At 39.9% G+C, this 21,261-nt stretch overlaps 2 protein-coding genes across 9 annotated transcripts in view; both read right to left on the bottom strand.

Moving 5' to 3' along the window:
- Window positions 1-279: 279 nt before the first annotated feature.
- LOC135089527 (uncharacterized) lies at window positions 280-4,398 on the bottom strand. Its single transcript, XM_063985170.1, has one exon. The coding sequence runs from the start codon at window positions 4,396-4,398 to the stop codon at window positions 3,781-3,783; it is 618 nt and encodes a 205-aa protein (XP_063841240.1). The 3' UTR covers window positions 280-3,780.
- A 113-nt stretch (window positions 4,399-4,511) lies between these two features.
- LOC135089526 (mitochondrial ribonuclease P protein 1 homolog) overlaps window positions 4,512-21,261 on the bottom strand; it is a 159,666-nt gene continuing 142,916 nt past the window's right edge. For 2 of the 8 annotated variants that reach the window (XM_063985166.1, XM_063985167.1), the window contains 2 exons: window positions 12,551-12,662; window positions 7,613-7,888 (listed from right to left, as the gene is read on the bottom strand). In XM_063985166.1, the coding sequence (XP_063841236.1) occupies window positions 7,870-7,888; window positions 12,551-12,662 (131 nt within the window). In that variant the 3' untranslated portion in view covers window positions 7,613-7,869. The other 6 variants (XR_010261524.1, XR_010261522.1, XR_010261521.1 and 3 more) reach the window with 6 other exon arrangements.

The following is a 21,261-nucleotide window of genomic DNA, read 5'->3' as shown; positions in this document are numbered from 1 at the left end:
AAATCCTTTTAATTGCTGAAATGTTTCAGTTACTCTTCATTTTAAAGATGTTTATTGCTAAATCTTGTCTTGTAAAATTTGCAGGGAATGTAAGAACAGCATGAAAAATGTGTGGTTCACCTCATGTGCACATCACTACAGAGGACTGGTTGATACTTTAACTAGACAGCACTTCAGATGCTCTGGCTTGACTGATCTTTGTTCAGTTCCCACATCTTAGTTATGAGTTGGATGAATGACACCTCTTTGACACTGCTGAGGTTGAAGAGAAAGTTGATGTTCCGGTTGGATGAGGTTTATTCGTACCTTGAGCATATGTAACAAATACCAAATATAAATATACAAATCTTGAAACCTATGCAAATAATGCAGTGAGTGAATAATATGGGTAATGACTGTAATGAAATACAAAACAAAAAAATCTAGAATATAAAGGTAAAACTTGAATGGGATGAGTGGACAATTAACTATCAAGGAAAAAGCATATTAATGAGATTTTGCGAGTTTGTTTTTAGTCACTGCCAAACTGTTCTGTTCTCTTCGAGGATGCTGTACTGAAGGGATGACTTAAAACAGCATTACAAATACTCCCCCAACAAGAGAGTCCCTGCCTGGTCAGAGGTCAAGACGGTCAGGCTGTTGGATGAGCCGTCCACTGCGGGACGAGGTGGGGCAAGGTCCATCTTTAGGGGATGGTGCAGGAGGACATGCACTCAGGTGGTGTGAGGTAGAAGTTGGGTTGTCAACAAGTGGCAATATAGGCGTGGAATCCTCTTCCTCAAGGTAGGCAGGTTTTAAGTGGTTGATTGACACCCAGTCACTGCCTCTGGCTATACTGATGCAAAATGCCTACGGAGTTACATTCTAGGGCGGCGTAGGGTCCCCAGTAAGGGCAAGTGAGGGGTGGTTTGTAAGCGTTGTACCTTACGAAGACGTACTTAGAGGAGTTTAGTGATTTGGGGAAGTATCATGAAGGCGATGTCTTGTGTGTTTGGACACATGACTGGTACTTCCCCACGGTGTGCCGTAGTCTGGCGAGATTGTTGTCATCAACGGCTGTATTGGATGATGGAAAGAATTCTCCTGGAACAACAAGAGCTTCTCCAAAAACCATCTCGGCTGGGGAAACATGCAGTCCCTCCTTCGGTGATGACCGCATCCCAAGGAGGACCCAGGGTAGTTGGGCCTTCCAATCTGGTCAGGTACAGTGTGCCATCAGCACAGCTTTTAGGGTGCGGTGGGTCCGCTCCACCATGCTGTTGGTTGCTGGATTGTAGGCCGTGGTGCAATGGATGTTTGTCCCCATCAACTCTCCCAGGGACGTCCACAGCTGAGAGATGAAGGCAGGGCCCCAGTCAGAAGTAATGTCGTCTGGAACACCAAAGCAGCTGATCCATCCATGTAAGAGGGCCTCAGCGCAATCTCGTGTGGTAGCATTTGTCATGGGTATTGCTTTTGACCAGTGTGTGGAACACTCTGTAGTGGTGAAGAGGTACTGTGAGGCATCTGATGGTGGAAGGGGGCCACCCATGTTGACGTGAATGTCCAAAATGACACTTGGGCTGGTGGAAGTCTCCTATCCCCAACTCAGTGTGGCAGCCAACTTTACTTGTCTGGCAGGTAATGCAGCATTGGGCCCATTGCCTTATGTCCTTATTCATTCCGTGCCAAATGAATTTCTCCTTTATGAGATGGGCAGTTGAGTATCCAGATAGGTGTGGCAAACCATGGACAACATTGAAGATTTTGCTGCGTTGGGGCTCCGGGATGAGAAGTTGCAGACAACCGGTGCTAACATCACAGAGGATGGTATGGCCCCTGTCTCCGAAGGCAACATCCTCCCATCGCAGACTCGTTATGTCAGTGCGGTAGGCTGCAGTCTCAGGGTCATTCTCTTGAGCAGTTGCTATCTCTTCATAGTTGATTCCGAGGTAGACTGAGTTTATTTCCACTCTTGAGAGGGCACTGGCCACCAGATTCATCTTTCCTGGGGTGTATTCAATGGTGCAATTTAACTCAGCAATGCTGGAGAGGTGCTGGCCATTGTTGGTCTGACCAAGCATCACCCGGTTTGGAGAAAGCATGAACCAGTATGCGATGGTCCGTACGAATGGTGAATGGGATTCCTTCTAGGAGGTGTTTGAAGTGGTGAACAGCGAGGTAGACAGCCAGTAGTTCATGGTCGAATGTGCTATATCTTGTTTCTGCTTGCCGGAGTTCCCAGCTGAAGAATCCCATTGGTTGTGTCGTACCCTTGATGGTCTGCTCGATGACTGCTCCAACAGCAACAGAACTCGCATCTGTGGTCAGTGTAAGAGGAGTGCTGGGGCACAGGAAGGAAAGAGTTGTAGCTGAGGTGAGGGCGGCCTTTGTGTCCTCGAAGGCTCATTCCTGTTTTGGTCCCCATTCCGGCTCTTTTGGTTTGCCAACGAGAGAACTGTAGAACAGTTCCATGAGCTGGGCAATGTTCGGCAGGAAGCAATGGTAGTAGTTTACTATACTGATGAATTCTTGGAGTCCTTTGATGGTGGTGGGACAAGGAAATTTTGAAACAGCATGCACCTTACCCAAAAGGGGGGAGACACTGGTGGACGATATCTGGTGTCCAAGGAATTCCACTGATGTAGCGCCAAACTGGCATTTGTTCTGATGCACAAACAGGCCGTTGTCCTGTAGTTGCTGCAGAACAGTTCGGAGATGTTGGAGATGTTCCTCTGAGTTCTTGGAGAAGATCAGTATGTTGTCCACGTAGCAGGTGCAGAAGGGAAGGTCTCTGAGGATGCCATCTATTAGGTGCTGAAAGGTTGCCCCTGAATTTCGAAGACCAAAAGTGGAGTAATTGAATGTGCAAGTCCCAAAGGGTGTGATGACTGCTGTCTTGGGTATGTCTTTGAGGTAAACTGGAACTTGAAAATACCCTTTCAGGAGATCAAGCTTGGAGAAAATCTTGGCCCCATGTCGATTGGAGATAAGGTCTGCCATGTTGGGAATTGCCAGTGATCTGGTTCTGTAAAAAGATTAAGTTGCCTGTAGTGTCGCTACAGGGCTGCCAGGTGCCATCAGCTTTCTTGACGAGGTGAAGAGGAGATGCCCATGGACTAGAGGCTTTCTGACATATGCCCATTTGTTCCATGTCGGCTTAAGCTTGTTTTTCTGCTTGAAGTTTTTCAGGGGATAGCTGTCTAAACTTGGAATGAACTGGGGGATCTGTTGTTTTGATGTAGTGGAAAATTCCATGTTTTGATGAGTGACCATGCTGCTGATGGAGTTCTAGGCAGAATACTTCAGGGAATTCTTGTCTGAGCATGTTGTAAAGGATATCTATTCTCAATGAACAGATTTCTGTGTGTTGGCAGTGGGAGCCAAGAGGAGTTGAGCGGAATGTTGCTACATCCAGCAATTTATGGTTGGCAACATCAATGAGCAATCCATAATGACTCAGGAAATCCACTCCTAGGAGAGGCGTCTTGACATCAGCGATGACGAAATCCCAAGAAAAGCTGCGTTCGGCTGCTTGGATAGGGATGGTGTGGGTGCTGTAGGTGGGAATTGTACTTCCATTGGCTGCGATGAGCTTGATGTCTAATCAGTGTGTCAAAGGGCAGTTTCTGTCCTCTGCTGTGACTGGAAACAGGAAACAAAAAGTGCCTGTGTCCACCAGAAACTTACGGCCAGATAAGATGTCTGTGATGAAGAAACCAGAGGCTGGTAAAGCAAGCGCATTGATATTCCCAGGCTTGGGGTCCAAAGAGGCCACTGCTGTGGTCAGTGGTGGCCTCATTAACAGTTTTTTGGCCACTGGCAACCTGGGGTGCATTTGCAAGCTCCACCTCCGAATTTGTGATGGTAGTAGCACAGTCCATGCTGTCCATGTTGGCTGGAAACTCCTGGTTTGCAGTTGCACGTCTGGTTGTCGGGCAGCCACTTGCAAACAGGTGGCCTGGCAGCATTGGTGTTGGGCAGGTTGTCAACTAAGACAGGGCAGATGGTGTCGGGGGCACAGGACACTTTTGCGGTATTGATAAGATTGTCCACCTTATTTATGAGCTCTTCCACGGGGCAGTCATCAGCTTCGTGTAGGGCAGCTCTCACAGATGAGGGAAGACGTTGCAGCCACAGCTCCCACAGCAAGTCTACCCGCTGTGGTTTGCCAGTAGTAGAATCATGTTCAAGTAGTGTAGCTAGAGCTTGCATCTCATTCCATGCTGCATGTGCTGTGGTGTCTCCCAGAGGTGTTAGACGAAGATTTAGAAGACGTCGGAGCCAGGCGCTGACGGAGATCGTGAACTCTTTGAAGGAGATACTGCTTGAGGTCGTCGTAGATGACATCTTTGTCCTGGTTGTCCAGCCATGCTGTGATGCGAGGAAAAATTGTCTCAAGGATGGCTTCCAGTACATAGTCGGCCTTGGTTTGAGGGCTTGTAACTTTCCTCAGTCGGAACTGAACTTCTGCTTGCCGAAACCATGATGCAGCCTCACTGGCGCAGAAGGGTGACAGCTTCACTGTGACGGTGGAAACGGTTGGTTTTGCATTGCTGGGCTTGGTATCTTCTTCCAATGCTGAAGAGTAGTTTCTTGTCCAGGGGTCACCAGTTGTTGATGTTGAAGAGAAAGTTGAGTGTTCCGGTTGGATGAGGTTGATTCACACCTTGAGCATATATAACAAATACCATACTAGATATAAATATACAAATCTTGAAACCCTATGCAAATAATGCAGTGAGTTGATAAAACGGGTAATGACTGTAATGAAATACAAAACAAAAAAATCTAGAATTTAAAGGTAAAACTTGAATGTGATGAGTGGACAATTAACTATCAAAGAAAAGCATATTAATAAGATTTTGAGAGTTTGTTTTTAGTCACTGCCAAACTGCTGTTCTTTTCAAGGATGCTGCACTGAAGGGATGAGTTAAAACAACGTTACAACATAAGGTCAAATTAAAACTCAGATTAGCTCTTGACTTCAGTTCCTGACTAAATTTGAAGATATAGTGACATATAACATCAGACTGTTAAGATAATAATCTTTTCTATATAACTAATTGTACATACAGAAGAATTTTTGAACCTCATGAATGTCAAACAGTATTGATACCTTGTTAGATGTTAGACAGAAGCAGTGAAGCAAAAGACTAGATGTGGAATTTAGGTGGCCTCTCCATTCCCACTGAAAATACATTGAAGCATTCTAAGGGATGGAAACAGTACTGTGTGGTACTTTGGAGAAATCTAAGGGAAAAGATGTATTTTCCTTGGCAATCGTAAGTTTGTGTTGCCTTTGCATGTGTCCCAGCAACTGATCAAAGGCATCAGTTCCATCAAACTTGGAATATTTTTATCCCTGAGTATTAAATGGGAAGAAGAAATGAATATGAGAAATTGTAAATTTGTTACTTTGGAATAGTAAATTTTCATACACAGATGTACCCACAAAACTTTTTTTTTCCATTATATTCTTGCAAAATGTTCTGCTCTTGCCCTTCTCTAATTGCATGTCCCAAGAATTGAGTAAGAAGAATGAATTAATTTCCCATTAAGTCTATCCATTCTCTGCTAATTAGGGAAATGGTCTAAAGGTGGCAGTACTATAGTGGGATCAGAGCTTTAGTTAAGGCTTTGTGTTCCTTGAGAATTAAGCTTCCTTGGGGGGTGACAGCTGTACTATAAATCAACCTTACCATCTTCCCCTTCCCTTTGATGGGGATCCCCAGCCACTGGGTACCACAAATGAACCCACTCCCTTTTCTTCCTTGGGGATGCTTGTGAGCTAAGTTGATAACCCTGGCAGACATATACATATGGAAAACTTCATAATTAAAGCATTTTATACATACTGAAGTTACAATAGTGTAATGTATAATAATACATGTAATGATAGATTGAATAACAAATACATTAGCATAATCATAAACAATGTAAATAATGCAGCTGGCTGCCTGGTGCTGTATTTGAACTTTGTTAATCCCATGTGTGTCACCACACCACTCTCTCCCAACTATCCAGTAAAGCCACAGGCTGCTGTCACACCACCACTTTTGTGACCAGATTTTTTCAACTGATTATGCCTTTCTTAATATGAGTCAATTGGATAAATGTTCAAATTGGTGTGGTGATAAGGAACTACTGGTGGAGCTCACAACAGAACAATAAGATGATAAACAAGAGGATATTCCAGCTGAAAAAGCAAGCATGAACAAGGATAACTGCAAAAATCAGCACAATGGCCTATGAAACAGGGAAGTGTAGACAACCAGCAGTTGAGCCAACTGATGTTTCCATGGGCTTATAACCATAATAAACAAAGTCTTTCATAAGAATAAGAACATTTGAGTTAAATTTGCTCTTTCATAACTTAGATATATATTCCAACAAATCATAAATCATTTGCTACTATAATATCTAAGTAAAACACTGGATTAGTCCATAAAATATATGAAGGAGGTCCATATTGGGACCCTTTCCCAAATGGCAACAATGTCGCCTCCTGCTGCTGTCCACCCCCACCATGCACCCATCATGTTGATAGTACCCCAAAGCAGACGACACAGTCACATCACCAATGGGTTGATTTACGGTATGGCTGAGCCCTCCCACTCTTAGTATGTGACTGCTCCCTAAGAATGAAGGAATTATACAAGGATTACCAAAAGTCAACAGGACTTCAAAGTAAGGAAAATCTTTTAAGTTACATTTTAGTAATTATGATAGGTATATACATTTTATCTCTTAAAAAGTCCTCTTTAATATGGTGCATTACCTGCTTTTTACATCCCTTGGAGATGTGTATGTGACTGTGCTGCTTCAAGTGAACAGTCTGCATGTGTTAATATTACTGCTTGGCTAGTCTTTGCCTCATATTTTCAGTGAATTTCATTAACAAATAAATGTTCACTATGAGGATTGATAGCCAGACTTTGAAATATTTTCTGTACCTGTTGCAATAAGTTGAAATATTTTCTGTACCTGTTGCAATAAGCATAATTCTCTTGTAGTTGTTGCAGTAAGCAGAAATTTTTTTGTACTTATTGCAGTAAGCAGAAATTTAGTTAACTAAAAAAAAAATGTGTTTCCTAATGTGAGCCTCTGGAACCCTTCCACAAAGAAGTTCTAGATGCAAATAACTGGATAGATGAACAGGAAATACAGAAACCCTGTTACATTAGTGAATCTGATCTAAAAAAAACTACACTGAAGGAAGGGGTTTTGTCAGATAAGTAAGTCAATATATTCACAAATATAAAGCAGAAACCAGATTCAGGCCATGACAGATGTATGGATTAAAGAATCTTTAACAAACATGGCAGTTATGATGATCATCAACTCCTTTCCCTCTTGTACTGTCAAAACATAAGGTGAACCAAGAAAAGCTTACTGTGGAGTAACTAATTTTCTTAAGATTCAGCCTCATGCACTCTTCTGGGAGCTTTTGAGAAATACATACTGCATACCTTAGCCTCTAGGCTGCTTAATTAAAAAAAAACATTTCTCTCTAGCTTTAAGACTGAAAACATATAAATAAAATTTTTAGGTCTATTTTGAATATAATAAAAATAGCTATTCAGTCCTGAATAATTGTTACTAGGTGCTAAATGTACAATAAAACAAAATAATTATATGTTCATACATTTCATATTTCTCATGTACATTTAAAAGTATATTTAATACTTTAATCTTGATTTAAATTAATTTCTTACATGACAATATTCTTCCTAAAACATCTTTTTGTACAATTCACCCATACACACTGACCATGTCATGTACCCCTTCATGTATTCCATTATTTCCAGGTACTTACCCTTCAAAACAATTTATGCACTTTGGGATGCAGTAAGGAACCAGATTGACTATCACCACTTTTGATGACCACTAGTGGTTTCTTGAACTTCTGTGGAAGAGACAAGGTGTTAGATACTGATACTGATGTGCAGGGAAATAGAAAATAATAATAATAAAAATAAATGAGTTAATAAATAAATAAAAATTGCTGAAAACAAGCTAATGAATGGGGAACATATCCTGTGTGATGTGTTGCTTAACCCACTGACTACTTCCATCACTGAGGGCTACATCAATGATCTTGACTTGGATTACTTAAAAGAAATTTATTTATGCTACTAATGGTCATGGAAACAAAGAATGTTTGTAAAACCAATAAACAGAGCCTGGAGAATATATGTTTGCTATCCCTGTTGTGCTGTAACATTTGTAGACTGACTGTTGGTGAGGGTAGGTGCACACCACAGCACTTTTTGGATACTGGAGGATCTAAAGTAAGGCACAAAAAAGCCTGCTTTCATAAGGAAAAATAAGGATTAAACCTGTTACTAAATTCCATTCATTCACAGGAAGGGGGAAGCTGGAATGAACAAGCTGAGTGGACTAAGATGAATGTGTAAGCTGAGTGTTGGTTGGCCATTGTCATTTATTCCCCATTCAGGTATTTCTTTGTTTTTACTGCATTTTACATTATGTTGCAATTCATATGGTCCATCATATTTCATGTATACTAAAAGATGATAAGCACAATATTCCAGCCTATAAAGAATAAAGAATTAATGAACAAAATCTCTCAAAGAATGCATCATCAATGTTGCCAAGTATGTGAGTAGTACACACAACAATTTTCAATATATTCAAATAAAAATCTTGCACTATTGCAGTATTTTTATTATAATTCATTAATACTAAAAGACAATAATAATCAAAACACTCAAACTTACCATGTGAAATAAAGGAATAAAGAGCAAAACATATTTGTGAATGTTGTGGAAATTTCCACTATTGTGCATAATACCAATGCCTTATTGGTTTATGGTGTGATTTGTATATAAATTGTAAAGTTAAATTAAGGGATAATTAAGGTTAATTTAGTAAAAACTAAGTATTAGTTGCTTTTATAAATAAATTGGGAATTAGAGATATGGAGATGATTATAGGTAGCTATTGTTTTTGATATAGGAAGAAGCCCATGAGGAGTGGAACTGCCTGACTCGCAGCTGCCTTTCAAGTCATATCTTCTCCACTTTGAATATTCACTAAGTTGCTAAGAACTTAGAACCCCGGAAACTTGCACAGCAGCAAATAATCTGTCTTTGCTATGAAAACACAGTTAGCCACTGGCCTGGAATGCACAGTGACACCAACTCACCACCGACCACAGCCAGCCCAAACCACAGGTAAGTTATTGGTTATTTATGATTATATTTAGTTGTGTTTTCTGTGTTTGTGTGTTAGCTGGGAGACCATAGAGTGAGTGTAAAGGTCTAAAAAGTTCCCACAAATATAATTTACCACCAATGTTAGTATCAAGTATGTGACATGTAGCACTGTCACAACACAGCTGCCACAGGCAGTGCACCCTGCAAATAGTGCAGCTAACTACAAAGCAAGAAACCAAGTTCAAATCTTGGTCATGGCTTGGATTTTTCTGGGATGTCTGCCTGTTACTTGTTGGTTCACTCAGCTTTGAAATGGGCACCAGCCACCTGTGACTGGGAATGTGACGGCAATGGAGAAAAGGAAATGGCAGCCCTACTCCATATGCCATGGCTGGCCCAGGAAGGGTGGCGCTGCCTGCCTCATGCCAATGCTCACCAAAGTGTGGCCCACCTTCACTCTTTTACACCTATGGTGAATTAGCATATATGGGCTAATACCAGGTTACAGAATAAGATTTACCTTGATCTAGGCAGACATGGGATGAGGCTAAGTACCTATCAGTGCACAGGCATAGGACTAGACAGGGTACTTAGCTGGAGTTGGGAAGGGATGTCTGCCTGTAGTAGTAAGGTTAATAGGAGGAATGATGAACTGCAATGAACACTGGCTGGAGTCTAACTGCTTGAATGGGAGGAGTATAACTCTGATCGCTCCTCAAGTGTAACTGACTGACATATGAAGCAAACTGAGAACAGTTTTGTTCCAGAAGCCCGGATCGACAAGAACTGGATCCTTGTTAGTCTATCCACTTGTTACAGTGGATAATTGAAATTATTACCCGTCAACATGAAACCCTATTGGGACAATAGTTTCGACACCACTAATAAATGTAAACTTTGGGAAGGCAGTGTGTGCTGCCTGTGGCAGTTGTGTGGTGTCACGTACATGACACAAACATTGATTAGATTACATTCATTGAGAGATTTTGCTCATTAATCTTTTATTTTACATGATAGGCTTGAATATTTTTTTTGGCATTTATGAAATATGATAAAATGCTCCAATTATACAAGATTTTAATTAAAATGCAGTAAAATAATATACATCGGTGAGTTGTGAATACACAGAAGCAATCAATCACTAAGCTTGCAAGTACGGCTTGGCTCAAACAGCTTGTTTAGTTCAGATTTCAGTAGTTGAATTACAGTTACATGAATTCACAGAGTGCACTTAGTACCTTGATACATGGGGTCTTAGAACACTAGCTAAAGATGTTAGTGTCTTAAGATTTCAGTGTCAAAATAAGGCATCATGTGTATAAAAGAATGAGGAAAAACTTAATTCTTGAAACTGAAAAGCCAGAGTTTTTTGCTATGGAAAGCAAAAGACAAGAAATAACACATTTAACATTCTTAAAGTTTATACAAGAATAGTTAACTGAATAATCACACTAAATGAATTATATAAAAATCAAATTCCTAAAGATTTATGCACTAAATCTGTACTGTTAGCTCACAGAATAATATAGTTTCTACTTAACAACATTCCTTCAATATTACATACACTAATTCTTTAGAGAGAGATGATTATTTCCAAATTTTCTTAGAGATGCATGTCAACCTAAGATGACTCAGAAGCAACTCAGTTTTTGGCCAATGTCACTGGAGATGTTTACATTCAAGAAGCAGACAACAAGGGAAACCAACTAAGCAGTGGCTCTAGGCAACACTGACCAAGCTGGATTACTACTAGGCAAGAAGATACCTGGAACCAATGTATGAGTGGCTGAGGTTGGAGACGGACACAAAACAGATCATTTACTGAATTTGTTGATGATGAAATTGGAAAGAACAGGGAAGAAAATGTTGAGGTGCATAATAGGTGTGATCACTCAGAAAACATCAACAAAATGGAAAAAGCAAGAATACGAGCAAGAGTGAAGTGCATTACAGAAGTGATAAGATGAAAATTAGATGTTTTGGTCATGCAGTAAGAAGAGATTGAAGATCAGGAAACAATTAAAAGAGTCTGGAGAAAACCAGTTGAAGGAAGAACATTGAAAGGAAGACAGAGTAAGATAGAGGGGTGGAATTACAGTAGAACTGCAAAAAATGGGAATCACAGATGAAGATGCAAAGAAGAGGAACAACTGAAGGAGATTCATACATGGCCTCAACCCCTTACTCTAGGGATATGGCCAAAGGACAAAAGAAGACAGTGGTCTAATAGGAAAAACTCATGAGGAAGCAATTCATTATTAATGAGAGAGAGAGGAATTCATGAGCAAGTCTGCTGCTGCTGCTGCTGTTGTTTTTTTCTCTCTCTCTCTCTCTCTCTCTCTCTCTCTCTCTCTCTCTCTCTCTCTCTCTCTCTCTCTCTCTCTCTCTCTCTCTCTGGGAGAGAAAAAAAGAAAAAGATAAGTCCAAAATTCTTGAGACAGTATTATAATTATTATTTTATTATTATCATCATCATCATCATCATCATCATCATCATCATCATTATTATTATTATTATTATTATTATTATTATTATTATTATTATTTTTGTTATTTGATTATGCACTTTCAAAGTACATAATAGAGCAGTTCCAAAAGGGCATAGGGTTAAATAGTTAAGATAGTGCTACAAAAGACCCAGAAAAAAAGACAAAAAGAACAATGACTGGAAATAAAGGAAGATATATACATGAAAGTAAAGAAAGGGATAATTCAAAATTGAAAATTAAATTTTAAAAAATTGTAAAAAGAAGAGAAATTAAAAAGTCAAAGTAAAAATTAGTGATGTAAATCAATCAAAATAAATTAGACAATAGTAAAAAAAAGAAAAAACTTTAAAGAGTAAAAGTTTAAAATTTGATAAACTAAAATCAATGAATGCAAAAAAATGATTGGAAGTGAAAAGGATATCCGAACCAGCGAACCACATACAAGTATAGTACCACAGAAACAAAGCACTCTGTCAGTTTGGTAAATTTGTCAGAAGAGGTACGTAGGTCTTCAGGCCATTCCTAAAAGCATTTATATTCTCAGTATTTATAAGATTAACAGATAAGTTGTTGAAAAGCCTTAGGCCAGCAGCAGAAAATGCATGGTTAGCCATGCTCAAGGCTGTGCATGGAATACTGAGGAACTCTATTGCAGCAGTGCACAGCTGACAGTGGAGCATAGTAGTGAATTACACCCACACACAAAGATATCTGAGAGAGAGAGAGAGAGAGAGAGAGAGAGAGAGAGAGAGAGAGAGAGAGAGAGAGAGAGAGAGAGAGAGAGAGAGAGAGAGAGAGAGAGAGAGAGAGAGAGAGAGAGAGAGAGAGAGAGAGAGAGAGAGAGAGAGAGAGAGAGAGAGAGAGAGAGAGAGAGAGAGAGAGACCAAACTTTTCACTAACCTCTGTCTCCGTTGTATCTTTTTTAGTAACGATTCTTCCTTTATTTGCTGGTTCCAAGGAGGTAACTGGAGCTTTCTGCGAGGCACATGGCGGAAGGCATGAGGCCAGTCACCTGTAAGAGATGATAAGGGAGTTAAAAGAAGAGGCTGAGAAAAAGAAAAAAGGAAGTACAGGGAGAAAGCAGGAATACAATATATATATATATATATATATATATATATATATATATATATATATATATATATATATATATATATATATATATATATATATATATATATATGAAAGGAAAGAAGGAAAATGATAAGAGGGAATGGAAAAGAATTAAGAAAATACAGTAGCACTGGTATGTAAGACAATAATATGAAATAATAGAGGTTATAAATGCTATTACATATGAATCAGATATTTCTAATGAGTAGTTAAGATGTAAATGTCAATGTGCATGGAAGAAAAAGCCATGCATTGGGTTATATTGGTCCAGGTTAGCTAATGAAGCTAATGCAAAGAAACATTAAAGGCTTAACCTGAGAATGTTGGGTTAAATATGTTTTATGTAGTCTGTGTTTATATTTGGCAGAGGAATCACTAATGCAATATTCATTGTGACACATGCAGAAAACATTAATTGAAATAGAGAGATCTACACAGTCTCACACTTGGCAATGAACTGGTGCCAGAGAAAACTCACTGAATGGAAATTCACAAAATTCAAATAGTCATACCACATGATTCAAACAATTTGAACAACTCCCAATTTGAACAGGGTTGGCGAACAAATTTTGTCTTCCAATTTGAACGTGGTCTTCCAATTCGAACAAATACACCCATTCAAGCAGTCAGTTCCTCTAGCATTTGTGCCCTTCCTTCCTTACCCTTCTCTCTCTCTCTCTCTCTCTCTCTCTCTCTCTCTCTCTCTCTCTCTCTCTCTCTCTCTCTCTTCCTTTTCATCTGGTCTCAAACCTCCCTCCCTGTCACCTCTCCTCACCCTTATCTGTCAGAGATAAGGCAAAAGGGAGTGATACCTTGCTCTCTCTCCCCCTCATTCATTCTATGTCATTTTTGCTTCAGAGAGAGAGAGAGAGAGAGAGAGAGAGAGAGAGAGAGAGAGAGAGAGAGAGAGAGAGAGAGAGAGAGAGAGAGAGAGAGAGAGAGAGAGAGAGAGAGAGAGAGAGAGAGAGAGAGAGAGAGAGAGAGAGAGAGAGAGAGAGAGAGAGAGAGAGAGAGAGAGAGAGAGAGAGAGAGAGACTGACTAATTAACTGGGAGTATGAGCACCAGACTGCTGGGTTCAAATGGCACTATGTCAGGGAAGAGAGGGCAGTGAGGGTAATAATTAATGGGGTTGCTGGTCTGAAGGTTGAAGAGTGATTATTATGGTGAGATTGTTATATTAAGTGGAGGATACTAATTTGTTTTAAGTATGATATGAGGTGGTCCATACAGAAAGTTTGTGGCTCTAAGAATATCGCGTAGACACGGGAGGCAGGAAAGAGAAACGAGATGAGAGAAGGCAGCAGCACGAGCAGCTGTATGTCTCAAGCAGGAGAGGAGGATGTGGGAAACAGAGAGGATTATGTCACAAGTTGGGCATAAGGGGGATGGGAAGCTATTCATAAGGTGGGAGTGCATGAGGTTGGTGTGCCCAATATGTAACTGAACCAGTGCTGTTTCCAGGTGCCTATTTTGGGGGGGGATGGAGAGAGAGAGAGAGAGAGAGAGAGAGAGAGAGAGAGAGAGAGAGAGAGAGAGAGAGAGAGAGAGAGAGAGAGAGAGAGAGAGAGAGAGAGAGAGAGAGAGAGAGAGAGAGAGAGAGAGAGAGAAAAGAAAGGAAGGAAGGAAGGAGGGAACATTTATCATTTTGAGGTGGGTATTTATTTACAATGGTATTTTGCATTAAATTTTAAGGTCATTGCTTTTGTATGTGACATATAGGACAACCCACTTTTTTTTTGCCTTTTTAGGATGATTCAAGTGTCATCTTATACACCAAAATATGTGGTATTTCATTTTTTTTCACTTTTTTCTATAATTTATGTTATTTTCATTCAATGATAAGTTTAGTGCACAACATAAACCCATAAAAAAAGGGGGGATTTTCTACCTGAAATGGATGAATTTTTTTACATTAATTCGAATGGGATAAATTGCTTCTCAACTCAAACACCCTAAAAGAACCAATCAAGCTTGAATCATGAGGTACCACTGTAATTATATCAACAGGAAAATGTTAATTATTACCAGAACCTTCACAAAATCAACCTTTCTTTGCTGATTTGGTGGTTTGAAACTTAGGTTTCTAACAATCACCTGACATAAGACATAAAAATTATAGAAATTATTTAGTAGAATAAAGCTTTTAATTCTTGTCCTTTATTTTATCATAATTACTTTGACAGCTGCAGGGTAATTACCTTTAAGATTTTTCTTTTCTTTTTCTTTTTTCTTTTCTTTTTTTTTTTTTTTATGTAGGAGGGGCACCAACCAAAGGCAACAAAACTGTAATAAAAAAAAAGGCCCACAGAGGTGCCAGTCCCCAAATGGAGTCAAAATTGGTTGTCAAAAATTACAGGATAAGTGTCTTGAAAACTCCCTTTTGAAAGAGTTTAAGTCATAGGAAGGTGGAAATACAGAAGTAGGCAAGGAGTTCAAGACTTTACCAGAGAAAGGGATAAATAATTGAGGACACAGAAAAGGGGTTACTGTCAGGTGTCTGCGGCAACTGACAGTAACGCCTTTTCTGTCCCCTTCAATTTTTTCTATCGTCATTTTCAATCCAAAGCTGGATGTTGTGTCTATGTGCGCAATGACTTAACCTGCTCTCATGCCCAAGCTCTTGAATTTTCTGAGTTTTTCCACCATCTGGCTATGACTACAGAGTCACTCTCAAACTAGATTTATCTGTGCTGTATACCTCTCACTTAATTCCTCTGACTATAAGAAATTCTTTGAATACATAACTTCCAAAGTGGAGCACATTCTGACTCTCTTCCCTTTTGCGAAGATCTCCATTATTGGAGGCTTCAATGTTCACCACTAGCTTTGGCTTTTCTCTCCTTTCACTGACCATCCTGGTGAACTAGCCTTCAACTTTGCTATCCTTCATGACCTAGAGCAACTGGTGCAACACCCAACTTGTATTCCTGATCGTCTTGGAAATACAGTAAAATCCCTCTTATCCGGCATCAACAGGACTGCCGACATGCCGGATACTTGAATATTACCAGATACTTGAATAGAAGTGAAATTATGTTCACAATCACCACCCTACGCTCACGCATCTTACCATAACAAAGATCAGCTGTAATAGAAGTGAAATTATGTCCACAATCACCACCCTACACTCACGCATCTTACCATAACAAAGATCAGCTGATCTTAATCAGCAGCTGATCTGATCAGCTGCTTAAGTGTAAGCACAACACGCTTCCTCTTTCTACAACTTTGGGCATGATGAAGGCGTCAGGAGATAAACAGTGCACACGCGGGACTGAGTCACTGAGTAAACACAGTGCAGTGGGCCGTGGCTGGCGCGAAGCAGTGCGCTCTGGCGAGGGGACAAAGTATGCCTCGCGCAGGAATTTTAATCAATTTTATGAATACACATTGATTTTTTATTGATTTTAAGGCTTGGGGAAAAATGTGCCAGATACTTGAATGCCGGATGAGAGGGATTTTACTGTATCATCTTGCAGTCACAGTTAACCTGCCCCAAGGTAGAGTGCTTGTGCTTGGTGATAGTCAGGTTAGGCACTTAGATAGTGCGTTTTATGTCAGAGACAGGAAGCGTAGGTCAAGGGTGTGTTTGCTGGGAGCGTGGGATAGGGAAGGTTGCTGATAGGCTAGACACTTGGAAAATTATTGGACCAAGCCCATTGTTTTTCTCAATGTGGGAGGGAATGACCTTGGTAAGGTCAGGAGTGAGGAGCTGTTCGGGAAGTTTTGACAGGTTCTGGAGAGGACTAGGGACAAGGGAGGGATTCCTGTGGTATGTGGAGTCTTGCCGAGGAGGGCGTTAGTGGTGACTGGCTGTCCAGGGCTATTACAGTGAATTGCAGGCTCATGAATCATTGTAAGTAATGGATAGACATTCATCAACAATTGGGACCTCTTCTAGAGTAGAGATGCCTTGTAAATCCGGGATGGAGTGCATTTATCATGCCAGGGTGTCTGGGTTTAGGCCACAATACTTGAGTGGGAGGTAACTGGACTCCAGCGCTTTTTTCATCAGTCAGTAGGGAAGAAGAGGTTATGAGGTCAAAATGAAAGACAAATTAGTTAAATCTAGAAAGGTAACTAGCTCAGAGAAGGTAATAAATAGCTTAAGTGTTTACTATAAAAATTGTAGAAGTATTTTGAATAAAATAGACTTGCTTAGGAGAATGGCGTGTGTAGAGAAACTTGATATCATTGCTTTAACAGAAACTTGATTAGATATGTCAGGGAAAGTATTTAATCCAGAGGTTAAGATAGATGGTTATACACTGTTCCATAAAGACAGGGAAAACAGGAGAGGAGGAGGCATCGCATTATACATTAGGGACGCATTACAGTGTTGTACTAATAGTAGAATTAAAAAAGATAGCAAAACATAGTCGATATGGGTAGATATTAAGGAAGGACCACAGTCAGTAGAACTGGGAGTAGTATACACCCCACCAAACAGTACAAAGGAAATTAACATCTCACTGTGGCAGGAAATAGAGCAGAAAGGTACAGTGGACCCTTGAATAACGAACATAATTGGTTACATTGAGGGGTTCGTTAAAGGAAAAGTTCATTTTGCAATCTTAAGAACTTATTTATCTTTTTATTTATCTTTGTCCTTGATGATGGTGCCAATGGTGCTCTTATTACGATCGTAAAGGCAACACAACTGGGTGATGGTTGCTCCTTCCTCATACTTCTTGATGATTTCCTTTTTCATAGCGACTGTAATAGGCTGTCTTGTCTTCTCCAACTTCTTCGTGCTGTCCATGTTGCTGAATGCTGTCTTGCTCACAAAATGTTGCTAAACAAAGCTAAACAAGGAGCAAACACTAAGAGCAGCCTCTTGCTTATGCTTATGGCGCAAGGAACTGGAGCAGTGTTGCCAGGTCACTTTATGCCAGTGGTGCCAGGTCTTGTTATGCTATTTTCACTAGTTCGTTATTGAGCTTTTAGTTTGTTTTGTAGGTTGCAATATTTCAACTATTTCAGTTTGTTACTGAAATTGTTCACAGTTCAAACCGTTCGTTAGTCAAGGGTCCACTGTACAGTCAGGTATGTGGGGAAGATTTTAATTTTAGGAATATCGACTGGAGCCTGATGGTGGGTAACGGAAGCAGAGGAATTTCTTAAGGTAATTCAGGATAATTTTTTTAAACAGGTAGTTGTAGAACCCACAAGGGGGAATAATATTCTAGATTTAATTCTTACTAACAGGGAGGAAGCAGTCATGCAGATAGAGATTGGAGGACAGCTAGGTAACAGTGACCATTGGGAAATTAGGTACAAATTAAAATGGGAGGAAACTTTTAGAAGCAAAAACACTAGTAAAATACCTGACTTTAAGAGAGCAGATTTTGAGGAATTAAAAAGGTACCTCCAAGGAGTTGACTGGCAATGGATACAGGGTGATATTAGGTCCGGGACGAACTTGAGAGAGATAAGGCAGGATGAGAGAGGTGAGGTGAGGTGTGAGGATGTAGGACAAGAGGAGGGAAGATGTGTCCAGAAGGGGCTGAGAAGGATGAGAGGGAGAGATATGTGTGGGTATGTTGCAGGGTCAGGTCATGCTGAGATGGGAGAGGTGAGGTCGAGGCGAATAGATGAGGGAGTGGAGAGGAGAGGATGGAAGAAGTCAAGATGGGATTAGGTGAAGTAAATGTAGATGAGTTGTATAAATATTTTGTAAATTGCATACAGGACAGTTAGCAAACATCCCGTACAGAGCAATAAGATCACAGAAAAATTACCCTAAATGGATGATTGTTAGGTTAAAACACTATATAAGGCAGAAGAAAAGTATATATGAGATTAGAAAGCAGGGGAAAAGGTTTTAAGGCCACATTATAATGAAATAGTTAAAACAGTCAGGAGATTAACAAGGAAAGCTAAAAGCAATTATGAATTAAAGGTAGCCAGCCAGGCGAAGACGTATCCCAAGGGATTTTATCAGGTATGTAGGACGAAGAATAAGGAAACTATAGGTTCATTAAAGGCAGCAGATGGGGAGCTGGTTAGTTCTGGGGAGGAGATTAGTAAAATTCTGAATGAGTTTTCTAACTGTCTTGACCCAGGAAAACATGCAAGATATGCCAAATAGTGAACAGATGTTTAGAGTAGATGAGAATGAGAAGCTGACAGACATTACCATAACTAAGGAGATAGTGGAACAGGAGATAGGCTAAAAAAGTTCAAGACACCAGGACCAGATGAAATATATCCCAGACTACTTAAGGAATGCAAAGAGATTATTAGTGAGCCGTTAGTTTCTGTCTTTAGGAAGTCACTTGGGTCAGATGAGGTGCCGGTAATATGGAGGCAGGCTAAAGTAGTACCCATCTTTAAGAAAGGAGATAAAACTTTAGCATCTAATTATAGACCTGTCAGCTTAACTTCTGTTGTAGGTAAAATAATGGAATCAGTAATAACAAAGAGCATTAGGGAGCATTTACACAAACATAGCTTGATAAATCAGTCATAGCAAGGGAAGTCTTGCTTGACAAACTTGTTAAGTTTTTACAGTAAAGTGTATGAGGCAGTAGATAATGGTGATAGTTATGACATCTTATGTCTGGACTTTAGTAAAGTGTTTGACAAGGTACCCCATCAGAGGCTCTTGAGAAAGGTTAAGGCACATGGGATAGATGGGAAGGTGTTAGGCTGGATAAAGTCATGGCTTAGTGACAGGCGACAGAGAGTTGTAATAAACGGCTCTAAATCCAAGTGGGGTCATGTAATTAGTGGGGTGCCATAGGGATCAGTATTAGGGACATTGTTGTTTTTAATATATATCAGTGACTTGGATAGTGGAATTAGTAGTGATGTTAGTAAATTTGCAGATGATGACACAAAGATAGGTAGATTAATGAGGTGAGAATTAGGATTAATTGGAATTAATTAGGTCAGAATCTGCCTTGCAGGCAGATTTAGATAGGATGAATGAATGGACAGACAGATGGCAAATGTAGTTTAGTATCAACAAGTACAAAGTACTTAGCGTAAGTAGAGGAAACCCACACAGTTGGTACACAATAAACAATAAAACTCTGGTAGGTTCAGGGTATGAAAAAGATTTAGGAGTTATAGTTAGCTCTGAGTTCCGTCTAGGAAAGCAATGCATAGAGGCCAGAAACAGGGCAAATAGGGTATTAGGATTAATTTTTAGGAGTGTTAAAAGTAGAAGGCCCAAAATAATATTAAAATTATATGTGGCGCTGGTCAGACCTCATCTAGACTACAAAGTACAGTTCTAGTCGCCAAATTACAGGAAGGATATAGGTCTATTAGAATCAGTACAAAAGAGAATAACTAAAAGGATACAGAGGATGAGGAGTATTCCTTATGAGGTGAGTTTGAAGCTGTTAAATTTACATTCTTTAGAGAGACGTAGGTTAAAAGGGGACCTGATAGAAGTCTCAAGTGGTATAAAGGTTATAACAAGGGGGACATAAGCAAAATTCTTAGGATCAGCAACCAGGACAGAACAAGAAATAACGGGTTCAAACTTGAAAAATTTAGGTTTAAGAAAGAGATGGGAAGAAATTGATTCTCAAATAGAGTGGTAGATGAATGGAAGAAATTGATTCTCAAATAGAGTGGTAGATGAATGGAACAGACTCGGTAATCATGTTGTTAGTGCTAAGACATTAGGGAGCTTTAAGAGAAGATTAGATGGGTTTATGGATGGGGATGATAGGTGAAAATAGGTAGGTATATTTCACACAGGGACTGCCACGTGTAAGCCTAGTGGCTTCTTGCAGCTTCCCTTATTTCTTATGTTCATATGCTCTTATATGCCCAACATTCTTGACCTTTTCTTAACCTCTAATCCTTCTGCTTATGTTGTTACCCTATCTTCTCTGTTGGGCTCCTCCGATCACAGCCTCATATCTGTATCTTATCCTATCACTTCAATCCCTCCTCAGGATCTCACAGAGTGGAGGTGCCTCGGGCATTTTGTCTCTGCTAGTTGGGTGGGATCTGAGGAGGTATTATGCTGATTTTCCTTGGGATGACTACTGCTTCTGTGTCTGAGACCCATCTCTGTGAGTTGAGCACAAAACAGAGGTGATAGTGTCTGGCATGGAGGTGTACACGTGGTGATAATTGCAACAATAAAACCACGACAACTATGATTAAACGTGGTTGGTTTTTGAGACATTGGATGGTTTAGTTGAAGGCATCATATGGTTTGGGCATGTACATACATTAGTTGATCTTGGAGGGAAAGGATTGGCTCAGCTTCACTTGTCGAATGCTCCTCGTTACTGCCAGGTATGTATTGGTGGGTGTCTTGACAGTGTGGGCTTTCATCATGTATTAAGAGTTACTTGTAGAAGGATATATACTCATGTATTACAATTTTTGGGTTGTACTCTTTACAGATTCCTGCTAAATTTTGTGTTAATTAAAGCCAATCATTTGGTCAGATATGTTTTACTACTAACATCATTTTAATCAACATAAGATAAGGCAATCAATGCCTTGAACTTCTACCTAATGGAGA

This window comes from Scylla paramamosain, chromosome 33 (genome assembly GCF_035594125.1).
Source record: "Scylla paramamosain isolate STU-SP2022 chromosome 33, ASM3559412v1, whole genome shotgun sequence".
In the NCBI taxonomy this organism is placed as follows: domain Eukaryota; kingdom Metazoa; phylum Arthropoda; class Malacostraca; order Decapoda; family Portunidae; genus Scylla; species Scylla paramamosain.
The sequence above is the reverse complement of the archived record's forward strand: the minus strand, read 5'-3'. Positions and strand labels throughout refer to the sequence as shown.

What these genes read in the sequence shown, in the direction of transcription:
- LOC135089527 (XM_063985170.1), bottom strand. Translation starts at nt 4,398, where the DNA reads ATGTACTGGAAGCCATCCTTGAGACAATTTTTCCTCGCATCACAGCAT.